Below are 18836 nucleotides of genomic sequence, written 5' to 3' on the forward strand. Positions count from 1 at the left end.
CATTATATAGGGTCATATAAGTATATATAATAATAATAAGCTTTATTTATATAGCAAATTTTAAACGTTTACAAAGTGCTTTGACATCAAATCAAGAAAAGTAAATATAAGACAAATTATGATTTTACAACCATATGTGGATTTGACTTAAAATACACTTGCATCAGTCCAATGTTGTCTATTTGCAGGAAACTCCTCGACTCTGATTTATTTATTTATTGTTTTTTAACTTTATAAGAGTGGAACTGTACAAAGTACAGATGAGTAAATTATACCAGATGATGGTTAAATAGACAGTATTTATCAATAGGATAAATTCAATGTTTGTCTGGTCCAGGAATTTGGTGACAATAAGAAATATGGATTATTGCCACTGATATCTTTTCTAATATTACAGCTGGTGAAGATGAGGGCTACTTGTAATAATATATATTTTGGTTATATTTTTTATTATTAGTCTGAAACAGAAGTTAGAGGATAAGAGTGATCATGTTTCCCTTTTCCCTTTTGAAAATAATTGAAAATTAAAAAACCTTTACCACAGTGATACTGAAGTACACTCCTGCTTCTGCCTTACATGAATTGACAACACAAAACACTTAATGGTTGCTACAAACCTTAAGTTGTTTTATCATTTGTTGCCTTTTTGATTTTAAAGTTTTATTTCAGATCCATTACTTTCCTTTATTTTAGTAAAAGTAAGAACTGCACAACACAATTCGACTGCATTACAAATTAAAGTTCTGAATTAATAGTGTGATGTAAAGATACAAAAGTATTGTCAACAAAATAAAGTGCTCATTGTCCACAATGATGTATTATTTTGTCACTTTTATCTGTGCGTTAACCTAGACAATCAATATTTACAAGCACACATTTGTAGAGGTGATAATTTATGATTTCAATTTGAGTGTGTTGTATGAAAAATATAATCAACACATCTGTCATATGAGAAAGATGAATCTTGCAGGGATTAAAAAGACAATGACATTTTTATGAATTCACTCATGATATTTATGATATAAAAATATACATGACATGTGCTTCTAAACTTGTTTATATTTGGTAACTGAAACTCCAAACCTAAACTGAAGCTACAACTTAAAAAAGTAACCTGCACCATGTGTGAAACCTTGAGTAGTTTATTAATTGCCACTCTTGTTTTTAGATGCTATCAAAATACATTATAAATATTTAAATAATGTACACAACATTTAGGACCAACAGTTTCTAAAGGACAGTAGGACAACAGGACATTTTGACACGTGACACATCTACCATAAAACAAAACATTTGTATTTACTGTACAAAAATAGCTCAACCCTATGACATCATGCCTCACTGAAAAAGTCTAACAGAGAATTTAAGTCATAATTATCGAGTATCTCCAGTAATGAGGAGACTTTGGTTTTCACATTCTGCCCTTTGAATTTGAACTTGTCAATGAAGAGGTCTGTGATCATTCCTGCAGGAAAGACAAAGAAACAAAAAGTTATGAGTTATCATCATTCTAATGCTCTGGATTAGATAAAGTACAGTGAATAATACAATGATGATTTAAATGTGCCAGTTAAACACTGCACCATAAAGCCTCTCGAGGTGTGCCGGCTGCTTCTTGTACTCCTCGAGGAGATCCGCGGACTCGTCTAAGATGTTGCGATACTCTGGGATGAGGAAGTCGGCGTTCCCCTCGTGAACCTGAAGCTCCTGAGGAAAGAGAGAGGTGGACATAGAGAATGCGTGAGAGCTTGTTGCTTCAACCAAAGGAGCGGGGTAACAGGATAAAGTTAGTTTTGGACATTTGCGTTCTTGCACATAGGTCCTCTGGATAACGTTTAGAGTTGCAGTGTTCAAACAGACGGCGAAACTTTATTCCCAAAACCTTTAGTCTATACTCACTTTAAGAGCATCAATAAGCTGAACCTTTCGAGCCAGTAACAACTGGCACTCCAGTTTGGGATGGATCATTTTGAGGGTGTGGCTCACTGAGTCATCGTTGATATCTGGAAGATAAATAATCAAAAAGACATTTAAACAAGATTCAATACTATAATACACTAAACATTAGAATATGACAAATATAAACCCACCATATGAACTGTTGAGATTGATTTTCCTCTTGGTAGCTTCTTTAGAGAGGACATCACTTAGTATGGAGATGGTGGAGATGTTGTCTGACCTGAAGTGACCCTCTCCTTTGCTTTATTACGAATACAGAAAAAGCTGATTAGATTCCAGAAGATTTTAACACAAATCACCAAGGAACATTTTAAATTTAAATAAATCTTTTTTAGGGTATTTGGCAGGATATGAAATTGTATAACCCCTTGTCAGTTATCTCATTATTTCTACACACAAATATATGTGTAATCATTGTGTCTTTCTAGTGTGAGCTTGTGTTTACCAGTAATTGGCTTCAAGCTGTGTGCCGAGGAAAGTGTTGTGGAAATGAAAAGTGATGCTCTCTCCTGCTGGTGTTTTCTCAGGGACCTCGGGCAAACAGAAGACCACCCAGGAGTGGATCTCAGCAAAACTGAACTGCCCCACCAGACTGAGCCTGTTCATGGGCCTGTAGGACAGACACACACACCGACAATATCATTTGTAATGCTCTAAATCCAGCCTGAATCCAAATGAGTGATGTTGCCATTTCAAATATTGATTTCAGCCAGACTCTCCTCAAGACAATTCCTCAGCAGTCTCTACCTGTCTTGGTCTATGCTGTGTGTGCGCTGGTGGAGGGACAGAGGTTTGATATGGTACTGGCGGACCTGGCAGGTCTTGGGTTGCAATCTTGGGGTAATGTAGGCCTGCAGGGTGCCATACTGTCCCTCAATGGACCGCACCTGTGAAAACAATTTATCATAGATGAAAACACATTTTTCCAGAACAGGAATGTGGCAGCACAACTAGTATAATATACAGCTTAGAACTGTCTGTCACACCCAAGCACTTATTGTGATATAATGTTTTTGTACAAGTGAATGAGGTCTAATAAACACTAACTTCAGTATGTAAAAGAAAATTCCCCCTGATACACACGTTCTGATGCAGTTGTTACCTTGAGCTCAAGTCTGGTTGTGTTCGCCTGACATCTGTACGTGGCCAAGAGGAAGTTCCCATTGGGCTGCTGCGAAAGTCAGAGGTAAGAGTTAGAGAGAGAGGCTTCTGGTTTCTTTCTTTATTTTCACTGCACGTTTTAACACGGCTCACCTCAGAGTCACATTCACTGAAACTGACCACAGCTGAGTTTTTATCCACATCCAGCAGATCGATGGGGACGTCGCTCTGCAAAGTGGATTCATCTTTAACTGACATTTCGACTTAAACTTAAAGTTGGACTGTTACTAGGGGTTAGAATGAAGGTTGGTTGCAGAGAGTACCTGGAGCAGCAGATTGTCGATGGCAGTCTGCACCTCCAGCGTGAGGCTGTAGCTGGCGTCGTCCTGGCAGAGGGTGAACTTGTCGTTGATGCTGAAGACGGGCACAGCGGAGACGGCCGTGCTGGACTGAGACGTCTGCTGGTACTGCTCTCGTCCCTGCAGGACCTTGACCTGCAGCTGGTCCAGCTCGGCCCTGATAATGAACCACATACTGACCTGAAGAATGGATTGATTTTGAAATCACACTCTAACTAATATGTATATATCTTAAGTCAAGGTACAAGAACATAGTGTATAATTAGAAAAGAAGTAGTATTACCTGAGTGCTTCTACCTTGGACTGGGTCTCCTTACTCATCTTGACCTCGTCTCCGGGACCGGCCTCGGCCTTCTGGGGCTCAGTGGTTAAACCAGTCACCCATCCTGGAAGAGGGGATGACAGTTATTCAGAATATGCCACTACTACGGTTCGAAAACTTAAGCTGTTGTGTTTCAATATATTTTTAAACCTGTGTATGTGGCAGTCAAGACCTCATCATACGACTCCTTCCCCACGCAGCCACCCTGGATGGAAGTCACGCTCTCTGATAGAACCTGAAGGGAGAAAAACCTGTCCGTCAACGAGGGAGTGCTATGCTCAGGATATCACATTATCCTGTGAAAGACACTGGACTTTTAAAAACATTTAAGAAAAGGCAACAAATCATTTAATGTGAATACTATTTTTCTTTTCAGAAATTTATGAAAGCCCTATGTTTTTGTTATTGGAGTGAGTATATAAATACACTTACATGATCAAAACGTAAAGTGGGTTCACTGGAGCTGTCGAAACCATAAACTTCCACCGTCCCGTCATCCCTTCCCACCAGAATGTCATTCACTCCATCTCCGATAATGTCAAAAGTGTCAATGCAAAGAATTCCTGATGGGGGACAGGAAAGAGTAACTGTGATATGAAATCAACAACAAGAAGGAAAACAAATGTATACCAACTATGGGAATGAAGCAGCCATGATTGTCAGTTTAGATTCTTGTACACACCATGATTTATCCATTTCACATGCTTCACTCTGGTATAGTCCCATGAAAAACATACCTCCTTTCTTTTTCTCATTGTCGATCTCCCATTTGGTCGCAGCTGATTGCTCACCGATCTGGACCAAACCAATTTTACCGTCTGTAGTTCCGAACAGAACATCCTCTCCTGTAGAGAAATCACAGACATTATGTTTGGTCTGTTCCATATAAAACAATGTGATGCCTTTTACCCCCCAATACACAGAGCACAGAGAAGTTAATAACTTACCTCCATCTTTGTTGTACCTTTCTAGGACTGATGGAGGTCCGGGCACTTCAATGTCATAAACAAGCTCAGATCCCTGGAGTGAAAAACATGTCGGAAACATTTTCCTCTGATTGTTGGAGGTAGAACTACGGAGAAGAGTAAAAAGCTTAGTTTACCTGAAGGACTCTGAGAACCCGGTCTTGGCATGCGAGGACTGGAATTTGGCGCGTCAGGTTCTCTGATGACAAACATGCGATATCATTGATTTTGTCTCCAGAGAGATAGTAGTCCTGGTCCTTGCAGTCACAGTAGTGGTTGTAGATGTAACTTGCACAAACAAAGAGGTCAGCGCCTGAGACGTGCCTGAAAAAGGAGAGAACCAAACATCAGCCAGCGAAGCAAAAACCACACAGCTCTGAGTCAGTGAATCAAGCAGAGGAAGGTATTACATGGCATTAATGTTCTCAGTGAGGTTGGCATCAAAGGTGAGGAACTGTTTCCCTTTCTTTGTGAATCCTCGGACCTGAGAACCAGAACAAACAAAGATCTTCTCCTGCGGTGTCCCCGCAGCTCCTCCCAGGTCCAGTCGGGATATTTTCTGCCCAGGGAGTGTTTTAAACACAGGCTGAAACAGAAAGTCACATTTCTTACTGTTAGGAACAAGAAATCGACCCATTAAGATCCAATAGGCTTTAGAATAAAGAAATGAAAATCTAAACCAGGACACACATACCACAGCTTCTCCCTTCTTCATCCCAAAACATGTGACGATTCCATCGTGATCAGCTATAGCAACCTGAGACAAAGAAGAGACAAATCAAGCAAAATGAAGTTGTGATATCAAAATATAACAAGTTCATGTTATATGTTATGCACTTGTTTAACTCTGACATTATAATTACCTTTTGAGAGGCCTTCTTTCCTAATGCTGGCAGCAGCCTCATCGTTTTCTGAGTGGTCACACCAACCTGTGAGGAGAAAGACGACCATGTATTGAAACAGAGGAGAAAATGTCCTAAATACACTTGATCTATTTCTAGGCTAGTTGAATTGTCTCTCATAGGAATAAGAACTGTCTCAGATTAGTTAAAAGTATTAAATAAATGACATTTTATAGAAGACCTATAAAATAAGAAGTTAGATAAAATCAGGAATGGCTCTGAGATAACGGATTTAAGCATCTGAAACTACAAACTGGCTCCTATGGTGCTTACAGGTCTTAAATGTAAATGGGGGTAAAGCCATTGAGAAGAGCCTTAAAAGCAATTAATAATAGTAGTAATCTAAGTGTGGACTGTTTGGAAAACAATTAATAATCTTGAGTAATAGCATAATACTCAAAGTGTCTCAAACACATTTCTCTTAAAATAACTACAAACAAACAGAAGAGCAGCTCAACACTGTGACAGAAACTTGACATGATCTCTACCTGGATATAATCCACTCGATTCAGGTGGAGCTCCATCTTCCTTCTGCACCGGGGATCTAAGAGCTGGAACCTGGGGCAGATCTGACAGGTGATCCGGTGATAAACCCTACATGGAGGTTCAGTGGTGGAGACTCACAATGTGTCGGCTACACACCAGCAACACACTTCCGTCCGGGGTACAAAACAAGAGGGGCTGGGATTATCCCGAAGCGAGGAGATTAGCCCGGTGTGCTAACGTTAGCTAGCAAGGCTAATTGGCTAACGCGATTTATCCGCACGCCAACTGTGTGTTTTCAACTAAAACCAGTAGAGAAACTCACGAACAACAGCAACCAACGAAGAAGAAAACAACACCGGAACAAAGCAGACGTCGCTGTTTGGTGTAAAGTGGAACCGGAAGTTCCTTAATATCGAGATTATTCTGATAAAACCGAAGCTTCTGAGACACAGATGTCTGTTGCCAACAGCAACGCTGTGTCCACCAACAAGCCGCGTGGCCATTGGACGAGACTGGAGGTCGGGGAAGTTGAAGCTGCGATCTGATTGGTCGACGCGCTCCCTATAAATAGAGAAGGATTTCATTTATTCTCCAGCTGTAAATTAAAAAGTGTTTACTGCTCAATGTCGCTTCAGATAATATTTCCTTAACGAATTCATGTGGTAATATGAAAACTGTATCTTACATATGATTTAGTTAAAATGGTCCAGTTAGAGCTTGAAGCTGGAAAACAATTAATCAATCATCACATTATATTTGTGTTGCCCTTATTCACTAATCACAATTGATCATATAGGGATTAACAAGGGGTGACATCTTCTGTTCTTAACCCTCAACAAGAGTAAAACTATCAAAACAACTATTATCAGCGGAAAAAAGAGAGAGAGATAACATTAAAAGTACAGAGAGCTTCTTCAGTTTAAGATTTTTACATAATGGAGGTGAAGATCTTTGTGTGATCAATTCATGTGCTTGAAAAAGTTGTTTGGGCTGCAAACGGTTGAAACGAGTCATTCAGGGCAGGGAGTGTTGGTGGTAGAGAGCAAGACAGTCAAAATGAAACACTGAATATCAAAGCACTGATCAATCTGACGCCTGTTTTATGTGCCTCAGTCACAGACCTTCTTAGCACTCTGGGGGGCTGTGACAGACTAACTCAGAAAAGATTGAAATCAAGCGTGACACCAGAGTTAATGTACGACAAGAACGTTCAGTGTAGACACACCACAGATCCATGACATGACGGTTCTCACTGTGGAAACTATACATTGCTGTGTGGGTGAGAGTTTCTGGAAGGTTGGTGGTTTGAGTCCTGCCTCAAATCCACACATGGAAGTGTTCTTGGACAAGCCACTGAACCCCTGTGAGAATGTGCAAATGTGTATGATCTGTATATCAGTTTGAGTACCCATTCATTTAATAACCACAAACCCACATGACCATACTTTCATATTTTATTGGTTTAATAAGAGATCAATTCATTCTTGTTATAATAAAAATGTGGTTTGTCTGTAGGCAAATAAACATTGTACATGGGAGGAAAAAAAAAACTTGGACACATTTAGCAAGAAATCTACAATAGCAACAAATAAATGAACACATTTTAAACTGAGAGACAGGGAGAGAATGCAGCCATTCACACCACATGCTTTGTGCAATTCATTTCACACAGAAAAGTATCTGGTACCTTAAAATTGTCTATAAAATACAGCAGATATCTCTTTTCCTCATTTGGACATCATACCTACAAAGATCCTGCATGTTGTTAAAATATAAGTTGATGGCATTGATAGAAAACATAATTCAGGCATTAAGACAACATTAGATGATTTGAACATAAAAAAAAGTTAGACAACAAACATCACCCACCTTCCATCCTATTATAACTATGTGTAAGAATCATTATTAACTAATTTACTAATCTCTGAATGTTAACGCTTCATCACAAGATAAGCAATTGTCATGAATAAATAAGGACATAATTGGAAAGAACAATAACAGCTGATAAATAAAGAACACAGCTGATGTTTCCTGTGCTTCGCTCAGTGAACGCAACAAGGTGCTGGGTGTCCACTGCTTGAATGAGGTCACATTAGGAGGATGGGAAAAGAAATATCACCGTGAGACTTCAGTGCATTACTGGTTGCTCTTCAACTGTCCTCAGATATACAGAGAGGTTGGAGCACAGACCGTAAACCTGACATTCAGAAAACTGTTCCTTCTGCTGATGGCATTGTCTGTCCCCATCAAAGTTTAAGTCACATCCTAAACGGTGAAAAAAATAAAACAAATATGAAGAAAACAGGACTTTGACGTGGTGCGATCAGACGGCCGCAGGGGCGAGGCGGCTGATGAAGGCGATACTGCTGAGGCACATCCTCCTGAAGAAGGCGGGACAGGCAGGCTTCATGATGACATGCTCCAGAAGAATCCGCAGCTCGGTGAACAAGGTGCTGGAAGTGGAAAGACAATGTGTTTAATGCTCCACTCTGATAGTCAAACTGAGGGTTGTCATTCAATGCATCAGGTCATACTTGTCAGACGTCTTAGTACATTTTATATAAATGACAAAGAAATGGAAAATACACGTTTGCTTGGTTTTGTGGAACAATTTCATTTGGATTTAATATCATCTATTGATCAATTCAGGGAAAAAGAAGTCCAGCGTGATCTGTTTACCTTAGAGATCCAGCATTGATCTCTGCTGTCTCCTCTTGTTCTCTGGAATTATTGGCCGACTACATGTCTGCATGTTTCCCACAGTTTGTCAGTTTGATCAATACTGGATCTGACAGTTTGAAAATGATCAGTGAACCCTCATGGACAAAATGTACCAGTGACAGTTTCTGATTTACCTCAAACATACGTCTTACATGTCTGTACTGACATCTCCTGTTATCTGTATCTGAGATGAGTTGAGCTGATGTGGGACAGTAACAGCAATGCAGCCACATTATCGGATCCCATACATGCAAGGTCAAGACGTTCCTGTTGCTTTAAACATGTCAAACCTTTGGCTGTTTTAGTTTTGGTTTGTATCAACTTTTTCTGCCAAATGATAAATGTCTAAGATTAGCAGGAGTTTAAAACACTCTTCAACCTTGATGATGTATATCATCATTAACATGAGATGTTATGATAATATTCTATTGTTACACATCTTACCGGCAGTATGGGTTTCTTCTGGATGTGTAGCGGAGAGTGAGAAATCTGTAGTAAATGAAAGGTAGGAGCAAGCTTCCCTGGCCACTGTTAAAAAGAAAGGAAGGACATGAGTGAAAAACAACATTACACAACTATGGGTCATTCAATATTCCAACAACAAACAATAACATATCTTTTAAATGTTGTGATAATTCTCTTCAGTGCAATAACAGCTAAACAAATGTAATCCATTAAACTGTCTGGACTAGTAGTTATTTCGGCTTCAATGGAAATTTGCATATGGAAATCAGGAGTATCAGAACATGGTGGCTGATTTATGTAGGTACTTTGAAAACTGCTTTTACAGTAGCAGTGACAAAACTCCAAAATGTTTTGTGAACTTAAAAATATTTGACAACATGGTGAACTGGTCAGTTTGGTTTTTCATAACCCGTCCAAAGTACTTTTGGCAATAAAAGATTAACAAACTGATGAATGTGTGTGACACCAATCAGCTCTTCCACCACAGTGTCACTAATCCAGACGCACATACAAGCAGAATATCTCTTGACAATAAATAACTTTTCAACTTCATTTGTGAACAAATACCTGAAAAGCATGAACCCAGTGGCCGGCATCAAGAAGATCTCATTGCAGGCGATGAACTTGAGAATGTTCTGCTGATTGGCTGTTAGTTTGTCCAGGAGGTTTCTGACGAACATCAAGCTGTTGGGGCCCACGGACTGCGAGAGAAAGAACAGAGTCAGAGGTTGACAACAGAGCTGTTGGTAAGTTTTCATTGAGGTGCAGTGCTTACTGATACAGGGAGGTGAAGGTAGAGGAATTACATTATCAATCATCCCTTTTATTAGATTTTTGGGTGGAATTGGGTCCCTGAGCAGTGGCCGTTTGATTGAGTAGATAATTAAAACACCATTTGGCTGCTGATAATGTCCCCCCCGGGTGTTAAATAATATTCAGCGAGCTGTCAGACATTTTAATAAACAGCATTATAAGTCACGGCAGGTGACTGCAGCCTCATACTCACATCCAGCACTTTCTTTGTGTAGGTAGTTGCATGAAGCAAGGAGAAGAGGAAGACTGGGAAAATGCTCACTGGACACAAGAGTTAAAGATCAACAGAAAAACATGAATAATCCACCCACACAAATTAGTCTCTGTGGCTGCATGACTGTTAGTTATGGTGAAACATATTATACATTAATTGTTGAAATCATGAGAAAATGGAAGCATGTGCTGTATGATGAATCCTCTGGAAAGTCTCAATGTAATACACCATGTAATGTCATGTGATATTCTGAGGATCCACTAAATGTGCAGAGAGCAGCCGTGTTATTGTGATCGCTGAGATTTAAATTCACTTCAGTAAACAGTTTAGTCAGAGAAATCTGGTTAAGCGATGCAGTGTTTTTTTGGCCGTCTCAGAGAAAACTGGCAGTGACAAACAGGCAGACAAAAAGAGATCCTTTACACAAAGAAGAAACTTCCACACACAACTCCAGTTTAGCATTGTAGCTGCATCTTAAGTAACAATGGAACACATGTATTTAAGCCTTTCATTTAAGGACTATAGTCATGCAGTCCTTGCAGACGTCTTTTAGATAATGTTATCAACTCAATAAAAACCTCGAAACCAAATGTCTTGTATTCAGCATCGCTGCATGATATCCTTTAGCTAACCAATTTACTGTAAACAACACTATGCATATGTCACTTTCTGTGTATTTCCAGGATAAACAGAAGAAAGGATACTGGTGATGGGAGATGAGTTGACCAGGATGAGTGAGTAGAGCAGGTAGTGGCAGCTGTCCTCTTGAAGAGCCTGTGCCAGGAACGCTCTGCTCAGCTGGAAGCGTGGAAGTCTTTGATGCAGGCGAAGAGCACTGGTGAGGGCGTTCGCTAACAAGGCTCTCTGGTAGAAGTTTGCTGCTGCATAGGGTCTGATACACACAAACAAATATTAAGATATCTTTTCAGGGTGGAGCAAAGGAGACTGAGGCATAAGCAGTGCAAGGGTGTCGGTCAGTTTTAATGATGTTGGTACACTATTACAGAAACAAGTTCACTCACCCCAATAATGGTAGAATAAACATTACGGAGCAGTAGACGGTGAAGAGTCGTGACAGCCACATTGCAGTTTCAAGCTTGTTGCTCATTAGAAATTGCTGAGGAAGAAAGAAATACACGATTCGGGAATATATATGTAGAGCGGTAATGTGATACTAAGAGTTGAACCTGCTCTACCATTTATAATAAACCAACATGTGTGAAGGATTTTCAGTGTCGCTGAGAACCAGGCTAAGTGATGGATTGTTTATTTTAACTGATATAATGTGCTGTTTTATAATTTGAATATTTGAAATGACAGGAGGAAGCTTCTTTTCTCTGTAGTAAAAACGTATTCACCGATTGGTTCAGTCGGGTTCACTCAACTCTCACAATAAACCCGGCAAACAACAACTTAATTTAATCTAAGACTTAATTCTACCACCCTTTCATCAGAAGTCAGGTCATGAGATGCAGCTGTAACTCATTAAAAAACCTTCTGCGTCAGCTGACATTGCAAAAGTTCGACTATCTTTATATTTTGAAAATAGGTTCTACATAAACTGACTGGTTCGGATACAAAGTTTGAAGAATAAAAATTCACATTAATCATAAGAGCTGTGGTGGAGAATAAAGCTGTGCTGACTTGCAAATACATAAAATCTTATTATAGAGAAAAGAAACTGTGTTTGGATTAAGAGGACAGAAAAAATACATCCACACTATAAAGCACTCCAGGACTGCAGGCTAAAAATTAATCCCATCATTTAGAGCCTCAAGATTCATGATGTCAGTTAAACTCACAATGAGAAGATTGTCAAGCTTGTTTACCCGTATCATACTCATACTGTGAGTAAACATTAAAAGCCAGTGCTGCGAGTATGGCAGGAGAAGTTTTAATGTTTAGAGTGAGAGACTCTAATAACAGTGTGAGAGGCTGATGAAAATCAGCAGTCAAAATAGAGATATGAAGCTATGGGTAAATCTCTACAAACACCGGCTTCCAGGATGCAACAAAACAGGCATGTTGTAATGTAAACAGAGAAACAAGAGCAAAGTCCCTTCAGAGCCACAGAGAACACAACACAAACAATTTACCCTGACAAATATATGTAAACGTGTGAATTGGACAAAAAGCTGAAGCAACAGTGAACTTACCACAGGCCCTAACTGAGGAGGGGGAGGAGGAGGAGGACTTTGTTGGTTAGTGTCGGCCATCTTTGGGAGTGTGGAGGGTGTTTCTGTAGAAGAGTAGAGGCACATTACAAAGCAATACTGACAACACATATCAACAAGAGTTCATTCTTCAGTTTCATCACTTGTATCTGTGATAGTAGAGCTGAAAGCAATCAACAATCAATGATCGATTCAATATAAAATTGATAAGGGACAATTCATGACAGTAGAGTTTAAAACACTGATTTGAAATTAGGTTGAAAATGTAGTTTAGTTTACAAGTTAAAGATCTCATGCATTTATTAGCTTCTCTGTTTTTTGAGTCAGGGATACAACTCAGTATCTGTTGAGCTCTTCTGATCTAGAATATATATATATATATATATATATATATATATATGATTTATAGATTTATCATGACATCACACAGCAGTGCAACAAATACAAACATCCTGAGTTTATGTGTTCAAAGGACTGAGTGGTTTTACAAATGATGATGATGGAATAACGCAGGAAGTGACCTCATGGAATAAATACATTTATCACCATCTCTATATTTAAAACTGAATATAAAACCCACTTTAATTCAATATCTGCTTCCAGTGAATGAACCAGTGGTGGAACTGTGGCCTTGAGGTGCTGGTGGTCTCCTGGTAGGTCTGATGGTTAAAGACTAACGTTACTTCCACTGGAAATGAAAGAAAACATTCACGATTTCACCCTTTTTAACACGAAACCCCGTTTTGAAACCTTTATATGCCAGTTTTCAGGAATGGAAATTCACTCACTGGTGCGTGCACTGATGGGGATGTAGCTACATTAGCTCGGCTAGCATCCACTAATCTGAGTGAATTAAAGACTTTCGTCGTTTAATTCAATTTGGATTTACGGAATAAACTGACGTCATGCTTTGTGTGACGTGTTGTATCATTAACCAGTGGTCAGTGATCTGTCTGGATCTAATGAATGGATGCTAACGCTGTTAGCGGCTAGCAGAGCAGGTGACTCTAGAATATTCTGTTTCCATCGTTACTAGCATGTGAGCTAACGCTAGCTTCCTAGCCTCTCGCTTCTTTCGGCACCTTTTTAAAATAACGTTCCCGGTGCCGGAGGTTTGAAGGAGGCGAACCGCTGGTGCTTCTGCTCGGTGCGTGTCAGGAGAAAGAATCACTCACCGGGGCTACAGTGTCGAGACGTTCCGTTCCGTGCCGGGCTAACACACACGACACAGGGACTGTAAGCTACTGGTGACAGGATGGACGTCAGCTGACCTTCCGCTGCGAGAACACGGCGAGGTCTCGCGAGATTTGTGTGGACGTGCTTCAACGGACACGGTGTTCCTCTAGTGGGCAATGATAGAACTACACATCTGGACAGATGTACAGACAGACAGAAAGACAGACAGACAGACAGACAGATAGATAGATAGATAGATAGATAGATAGATAGATAGATAGATAGATAGATAGATAGACAGATAGATAGACAGACAGACAGACAGACAGACAGACAGACATACAGACAGACAGATAGATAGATAGATAGATAGATAGATAGATAGATAGATAGGTAGATAGATAGATAGATAGATAGCGAGAGAGACAGACAGACAGACAGACAGACAGACAGACATACAGACAGACAGACAGACAGACAGACAGACAGACAGACAGACAGACAGACAGACAGACAGACAGATAAATATATGGATAGATAGATAGATAGATAGATAGATAGATAGATAGATAGATAGATAGATAGATAGATAGATAGATAGATAGATAGATAGATAGATAGATAGATAGAGAGAGACAGACAGACAGACAGATGGATAAATAGATGGAGAGATGGAGAGATAGATAGATTACTGTTAAGCTTTATTCCAAACTCATAGGTCCATATATCAGAAGATAAGAAAATAAAAGCCAGAAACACAATATTCACACTTTACACATCCGCAGGTATTACAACACATATTGACATTTGTTCCAGTGCTTCACATAATATAATATAAACATTGAAACATGTGGATTTTTGTTATGGGGGCATTAAGCAGGATGTTACAGGGATGAATCACACAAGAGGAACAAGTGAGTCTCTTGAAGCGTTTTGGAAAATGTTGCATGATCCAGATCAAGCTGCACTTTGATTTCCACAGAGCTGTATTGTGCTCTAGTCTGCAGCCAATGATTCCATCGCCTCATCTGAAAAACAGGAGGAAGAGGAGATGTGCAGAGTGCGCCTGCGCCGAGGTCAACGCCCACATGCATCTGTCAGAGAAGTAGAATGTATGGCTGCAGAGTATTTGCCCTTTTTATACTTTAAGAGTCGAGTTCAAAAACGCAGTATGGCATGTTTGAATCTTTGCTTTTGATTTTATCCAAAATGATCCTCTCCTATATGCAATGTAACTGTTCCTTAGACTGCCAGAGGAGGGCGCCCTCCACCAAGGGAATGGCGCTGGTGCAGGTTTGGCGTGTAGCCTGCGTGAGATAATTATTTTACCTTTTAACTTACCTTATTCGGTCGCAACATGTTTTAAAACCTTACATCTGACTTCCACTGCGGCGCGTCTATCCGCAGATTGTCTGCAGCGGTGTCGCGGGCGCCGCTGTGTTTGCTGCAGATGCCATTTGAAAATATAGGCAGTGTAAGCACTGTAGAATCTAATTATTTCTTTGCAAAACCTAATTAGGCATTAAAAAAGGTTAACGCCAGCGCCTGAAACGTTTTTGTTTAATAATCCCATTACTGACGGCTCATCATGTATAAAATGGTGCAGGAGGACACTAAGTTTCCACTTGTTAAAGGGAAACCTCTGAGAAATAGTCGCAGAGTTTTTGACACTATGCGGTGTGGAAATGAATAGTAATTAAACTGCGGAGACTCAGCTCAGCTCACAGAGTAGGTAAGACGGCGGAGTGCATGTGTGTTTCTGTGTTTCCCTCGTGATAACAGTGTGTTTTCTGTCTTTTCCTTCTTTATTCGGTGGTGTAATCTGCTGCATTAGACAGTTCCGGAGCCTGTCGCTCACTGGGAACAGACCTTGATGGTTTTTTAAGCGTCAGCTCCTCTCGGACCATTAACAGTCACCAGAGAGCTCAAGGTGAGAATTTAAATGAGACAACGTTTTGTGCCCGACTTTTAATTTGGCCGAGATCCCGAGGAAGCACCGACAGAAGCTGCGATGTGTTTGTCAGACATGTAAACCCTCAGAGCGGTTAGAGGATTCAAATACAAATGTTTCTCTGCAGGAATAAGATGTTAAAGAGTCTCACAAGAGCTGAGCTGCCACAGAACCGGCTACCGAGGGAATACTACAGGGACATTATCGCTTATGTTCATTTAAAAATACGTTTTCTCTCGTAAAGAAATCCCATTTGTTGCCACCTGAACTAACACACTTCAGATAAAAGCATTTTTTAAACTCATAGCTTATCATTAATATGAATATATAGTGATATCAGTAATTAGTTTTGTTATTCAAAGAATAAAACATTTAATATAAACCCTTTTATTTTTATTTCTTCAGACATTTAAAAATGGCAGAATTCAGAATTCTCTGTGCCTCAGGCGGTTCATAAAGACGTGTTCACGGCAGCTTAAAATATAAGATTACTTAAAAAAATTGTTTTAATATATATATATACATAACGTTATATTGGACATTAAATGAATAGCATGTTTACTAGTTATTTTGCAATACATCCTTCAACAAATGAGTCAGATGATGTGACTCGAGTATCATGGGAATAATAATTTCTGTAAGATAGATAATAGTTTATTTATATGATTATTTATAGTAATTCTTTTTTCTATTGCTGTTATTATAATTCTTATTTTTACAATTTATAGAGTTCAACACTTCTCGATATTATTATAATATGAATATTATTATTAACTTATATTATCAGGTATACTAACACACCTAAAATACAATAATAATAATACATAGTGTTACCCTGATCTTTACATGGGTTTAAATGAAGAGGTTTTCCTCCTTCAGTCTTTTCCCATCAAAGCTTCTGCATCAACGGTTTTCAAAAGGCCGCAAAGGAAAAATTGAGTGAAGAGACTGAGGAGAAAAGAAAGAACAGAAATAAAACGCCTGTGTGTGTGTTTGTGTTGAAATGAAAAGCGCGTGTAAAAGTCCATTGGGCCAAAACAAACAGGTTGTGGAAGGGGAGGAAAATCGGGACAAGCGAGGAAGACGAGTGGAAGAAAAGATGAGTTTGATGTGGAGGAAGAGAAGGACACGGTGGATTTCACCCGAACTGGTTCAAGAGACAATATCCACAGGCTTTTAAGTCTTTGTGCTTCTTATACAAGGAGGCGTTTCACAAGCTGATCAAGAGGATTTCATGATGTCGATCATCATTTAAGGTCTTTTTCACATGTTTGTATTTTCATTGTGTTTGAGGCTTTGAAGTAGAAAGAAAAAGACGAAATAAATAAAGATAAATAAATAAAAATGCAAAATCGAGGCTGCTCTTTTCTGACAGTGTGCAAAAATGTAAGACATTTTATTATTATTATTTGTATTATTATTATTTATATAATCTGTCACTGTCATTATTTTAAAAACGATCATATTTCTTACAGAAAGGAGGTCAAGGCTTATTTGGTTTAAATTCTGCAGCAACCTAAGTTCTTCTGACTTTAGTGGCACATTGAAATCAGCTATAGTGAATTATTTATAGCAGATTACAAGTCAAAGAAGAATCGCAACAGGCAGATATCTGACCACTATTTTGCAGGAAAGAGGAAAAAAAACTGATGCTTATTTCTGCAGAGATATTATTTCTGCAACTTTAATATTTAAAAATTCACTAAATTACATTCAATTATGCAACATTTAAATATCATGTGTTTGACTCATCCTTGTATCAAGGTGCTAAATGTGCAAAAAAAACAAAACCCACATGTTGACTGTGAGTAATTTATCATTTCAACTTCTTTGATTTGTGCAGATCATCATATTTCCATTCTGTTTATTCACGTTTCCTGGCTCAAATTTGGCCTTTTCTCCAAACAAGGTTGTTAAAATGCATGAGACCAGATTCGAGCCTCTCAGCTCTCCTCACACGCAGGTTCATCCATTTTACAGCAAAGGCTCCAGGTTATGAAGCATCACCGTCGCTGCAGCATGGACTCAGAAACCATCTTATCCTTCTTCTCTTCGGTGCATGTGTGAAAGCACAACACTGAAATCTCACCTCTAAACTGGAGACGTGTGAACCTGCACAAACATAGTAACATATATTATCAGAGAAGAGCTGTCCTGCAAATTTTAAAAACGAAATAGGAAAATGTTGATTTCTTTTTATATAAAAACGGTACAAGATTCCTAAAATATAATATTTGCTGAAATAATTATTTAAAGGCTGGCGATAATCTGATGTCCGGAGACAAAAACCACTGACGTCCCCAAAGCAAAGAGAACCCACCAGAAAGCATACTTCTCGCCCCTTTTGGGGAGTAAAGCTATGTTTGTTTCTGGGCTGAATGGGGCCCTATAATGGAACTGATGGCATCAGGATTGTCACCACAAATGGTCTGGGCGTTTTGCAAGGCTGTTTGACAGAAGCCCATTATGTCATTGGTCACGTCCCCTCCACTCCTTGCTCGCTCGGGTTTGAAAGGGAGTGAATTAATCAAATGGTTTGAGAGAGATCAGCCAACTTAATGCACTTTGTGTCAGGGTCTAGGATCCGAGACCCCCGGCCCACCGCTGTACCTGCACTGTTCTCCTCTTTGTGTGAGCAGACTGATTGAATGTGGGACTAAAAACTGACTGTGACCTTTTATTCACTGGATCTTTTAAGATAGAGACCACTTACTGTCAGTTTAAAGTTCATACGCAGACTTTCAGAGTTTCGGCTTGGGTTAAAGTGAAACAATCCACAATTTTCAGTATGTTTTTCACAATGAGTTTAACAGCACGTTGAACCCTTTCACGAGGAAACATCTCTGATATTATAATCTGCAGAAGCTGTGAGGAAGTTATAGAAACAGTTTACGGACTAGTTTATTATTCCAGAAGTCAAAGGTCATTTTTAATCGGCTAATTAGAAATTGATGAATTTGTAAAAACATTAAGAGCTGATTATTTTAGATCAAAATTAGATTTCTGTGGAGCCTGAGGATCTTGTGTGTGTGTCAGCTGTGATTACACGTCATTTATAATTTGGATAATTGTGTGTTTCATTCTCCCTTTGACTCACAACTGGACAACAAAACAAAACAAAAAATGAATATCTGAGCTGCCTCCATCATATTTGTTTTCCAGGAGGGAAAATGGTCCACAAATCGTGCGCTGTAACGTTATTGCTTTATCAAACACAATCAAAACGTG

The 18836-nt window shown here is 39.2% G+C and overlaps 2 protein-coding genes across 2 annotated transcripts; both read right to left on the reverse strand.

Moving 5' to 3' along the window:
• Positions 1 to 1126: 1126 nt before the first annotated feature.
• On the reverse strand, positions 1127 to 6567 carry bbs7 (Bardet-Biedl syndrome 7). The gene is made up of 19 exons (XM_053428979.1): positions 6097 to 6567; positions 5570 to 5635; positions 5401 to 5463; positions 5117 to 5292; positions 4844 to 5030; positions 4689 to 4761; positions 4479 to 4586; positions 4174 to 4304; positions 3892 to 3976; positions 3703 to 3805; positions 3384 to 3576; positions 3214 to 3288; positions 3062 to 3130; positions 2707 to 2846; positions 2405 to 2569; positions 2091 to 2200; positions 1900 to 2003; positions 1584 to 1707; positions 1127 to 1465 (listed from the first exon to the last, which is right to left on the reverse strand). Exons 1-19 carry the CDS (start codon positions 6130 to 6132, stop codon positions 1332 to 1334), a joined length of 2142 nt encoding a protein of 713 aa, XP_053284954.1. The 5' UTR covers positions 6133 to 6567; the 3' UTR covers positions 1127 to 1331.
• Positions 6568 to 7534: 967 nt separating this feature from the next.
• On the reverse strand, positions 7535 to 13743 carry tmem33 (transmembrane protein 33). Its single transcript, XM_053428673.1, has 8 exons — positions 13657 to 13743; positions 12464 to 12546; positions 11330 to 11424; positions 11012 to 11199; positions 10287 to 10354; positions 9848 to 9981; positions 9260 to 9343; positions 7535 to 8547 (listed from the first exon to the last, which is right to left on the reverse strand). The coding sequence occupies exons 2-8, from the start codon at positions 12521 to 12523 to the stop codon at positions 8418 to 8420; spliced, it is 759 nt and encodes a 252-aa protein (XP_053284648.1). The 5' UTR covers positions 12524 to 12546; positions 13657 to 13743; the 3' UTR covers positions 7535 to 8417.
• Positions 13744 to 18836: the final 5093 nt, after the last annotated feature.

The sequence above is a fragment of the Pleuronectes platessa genome, chromosome 8 (assembly GCF_947347685.1).
Source record: "Pleuronectes platessa chromosome 8, fPlePla1.1, whole genome shotgun sequence".
Classification (NCBI taxonomy): domain Eukaryota; kingdom Metazoa; phylum Chordata; class Actinopteri; order Pleuronectiformes; family Pleuronectidae; genus Pleuronectes; species Pleuronectes platessa.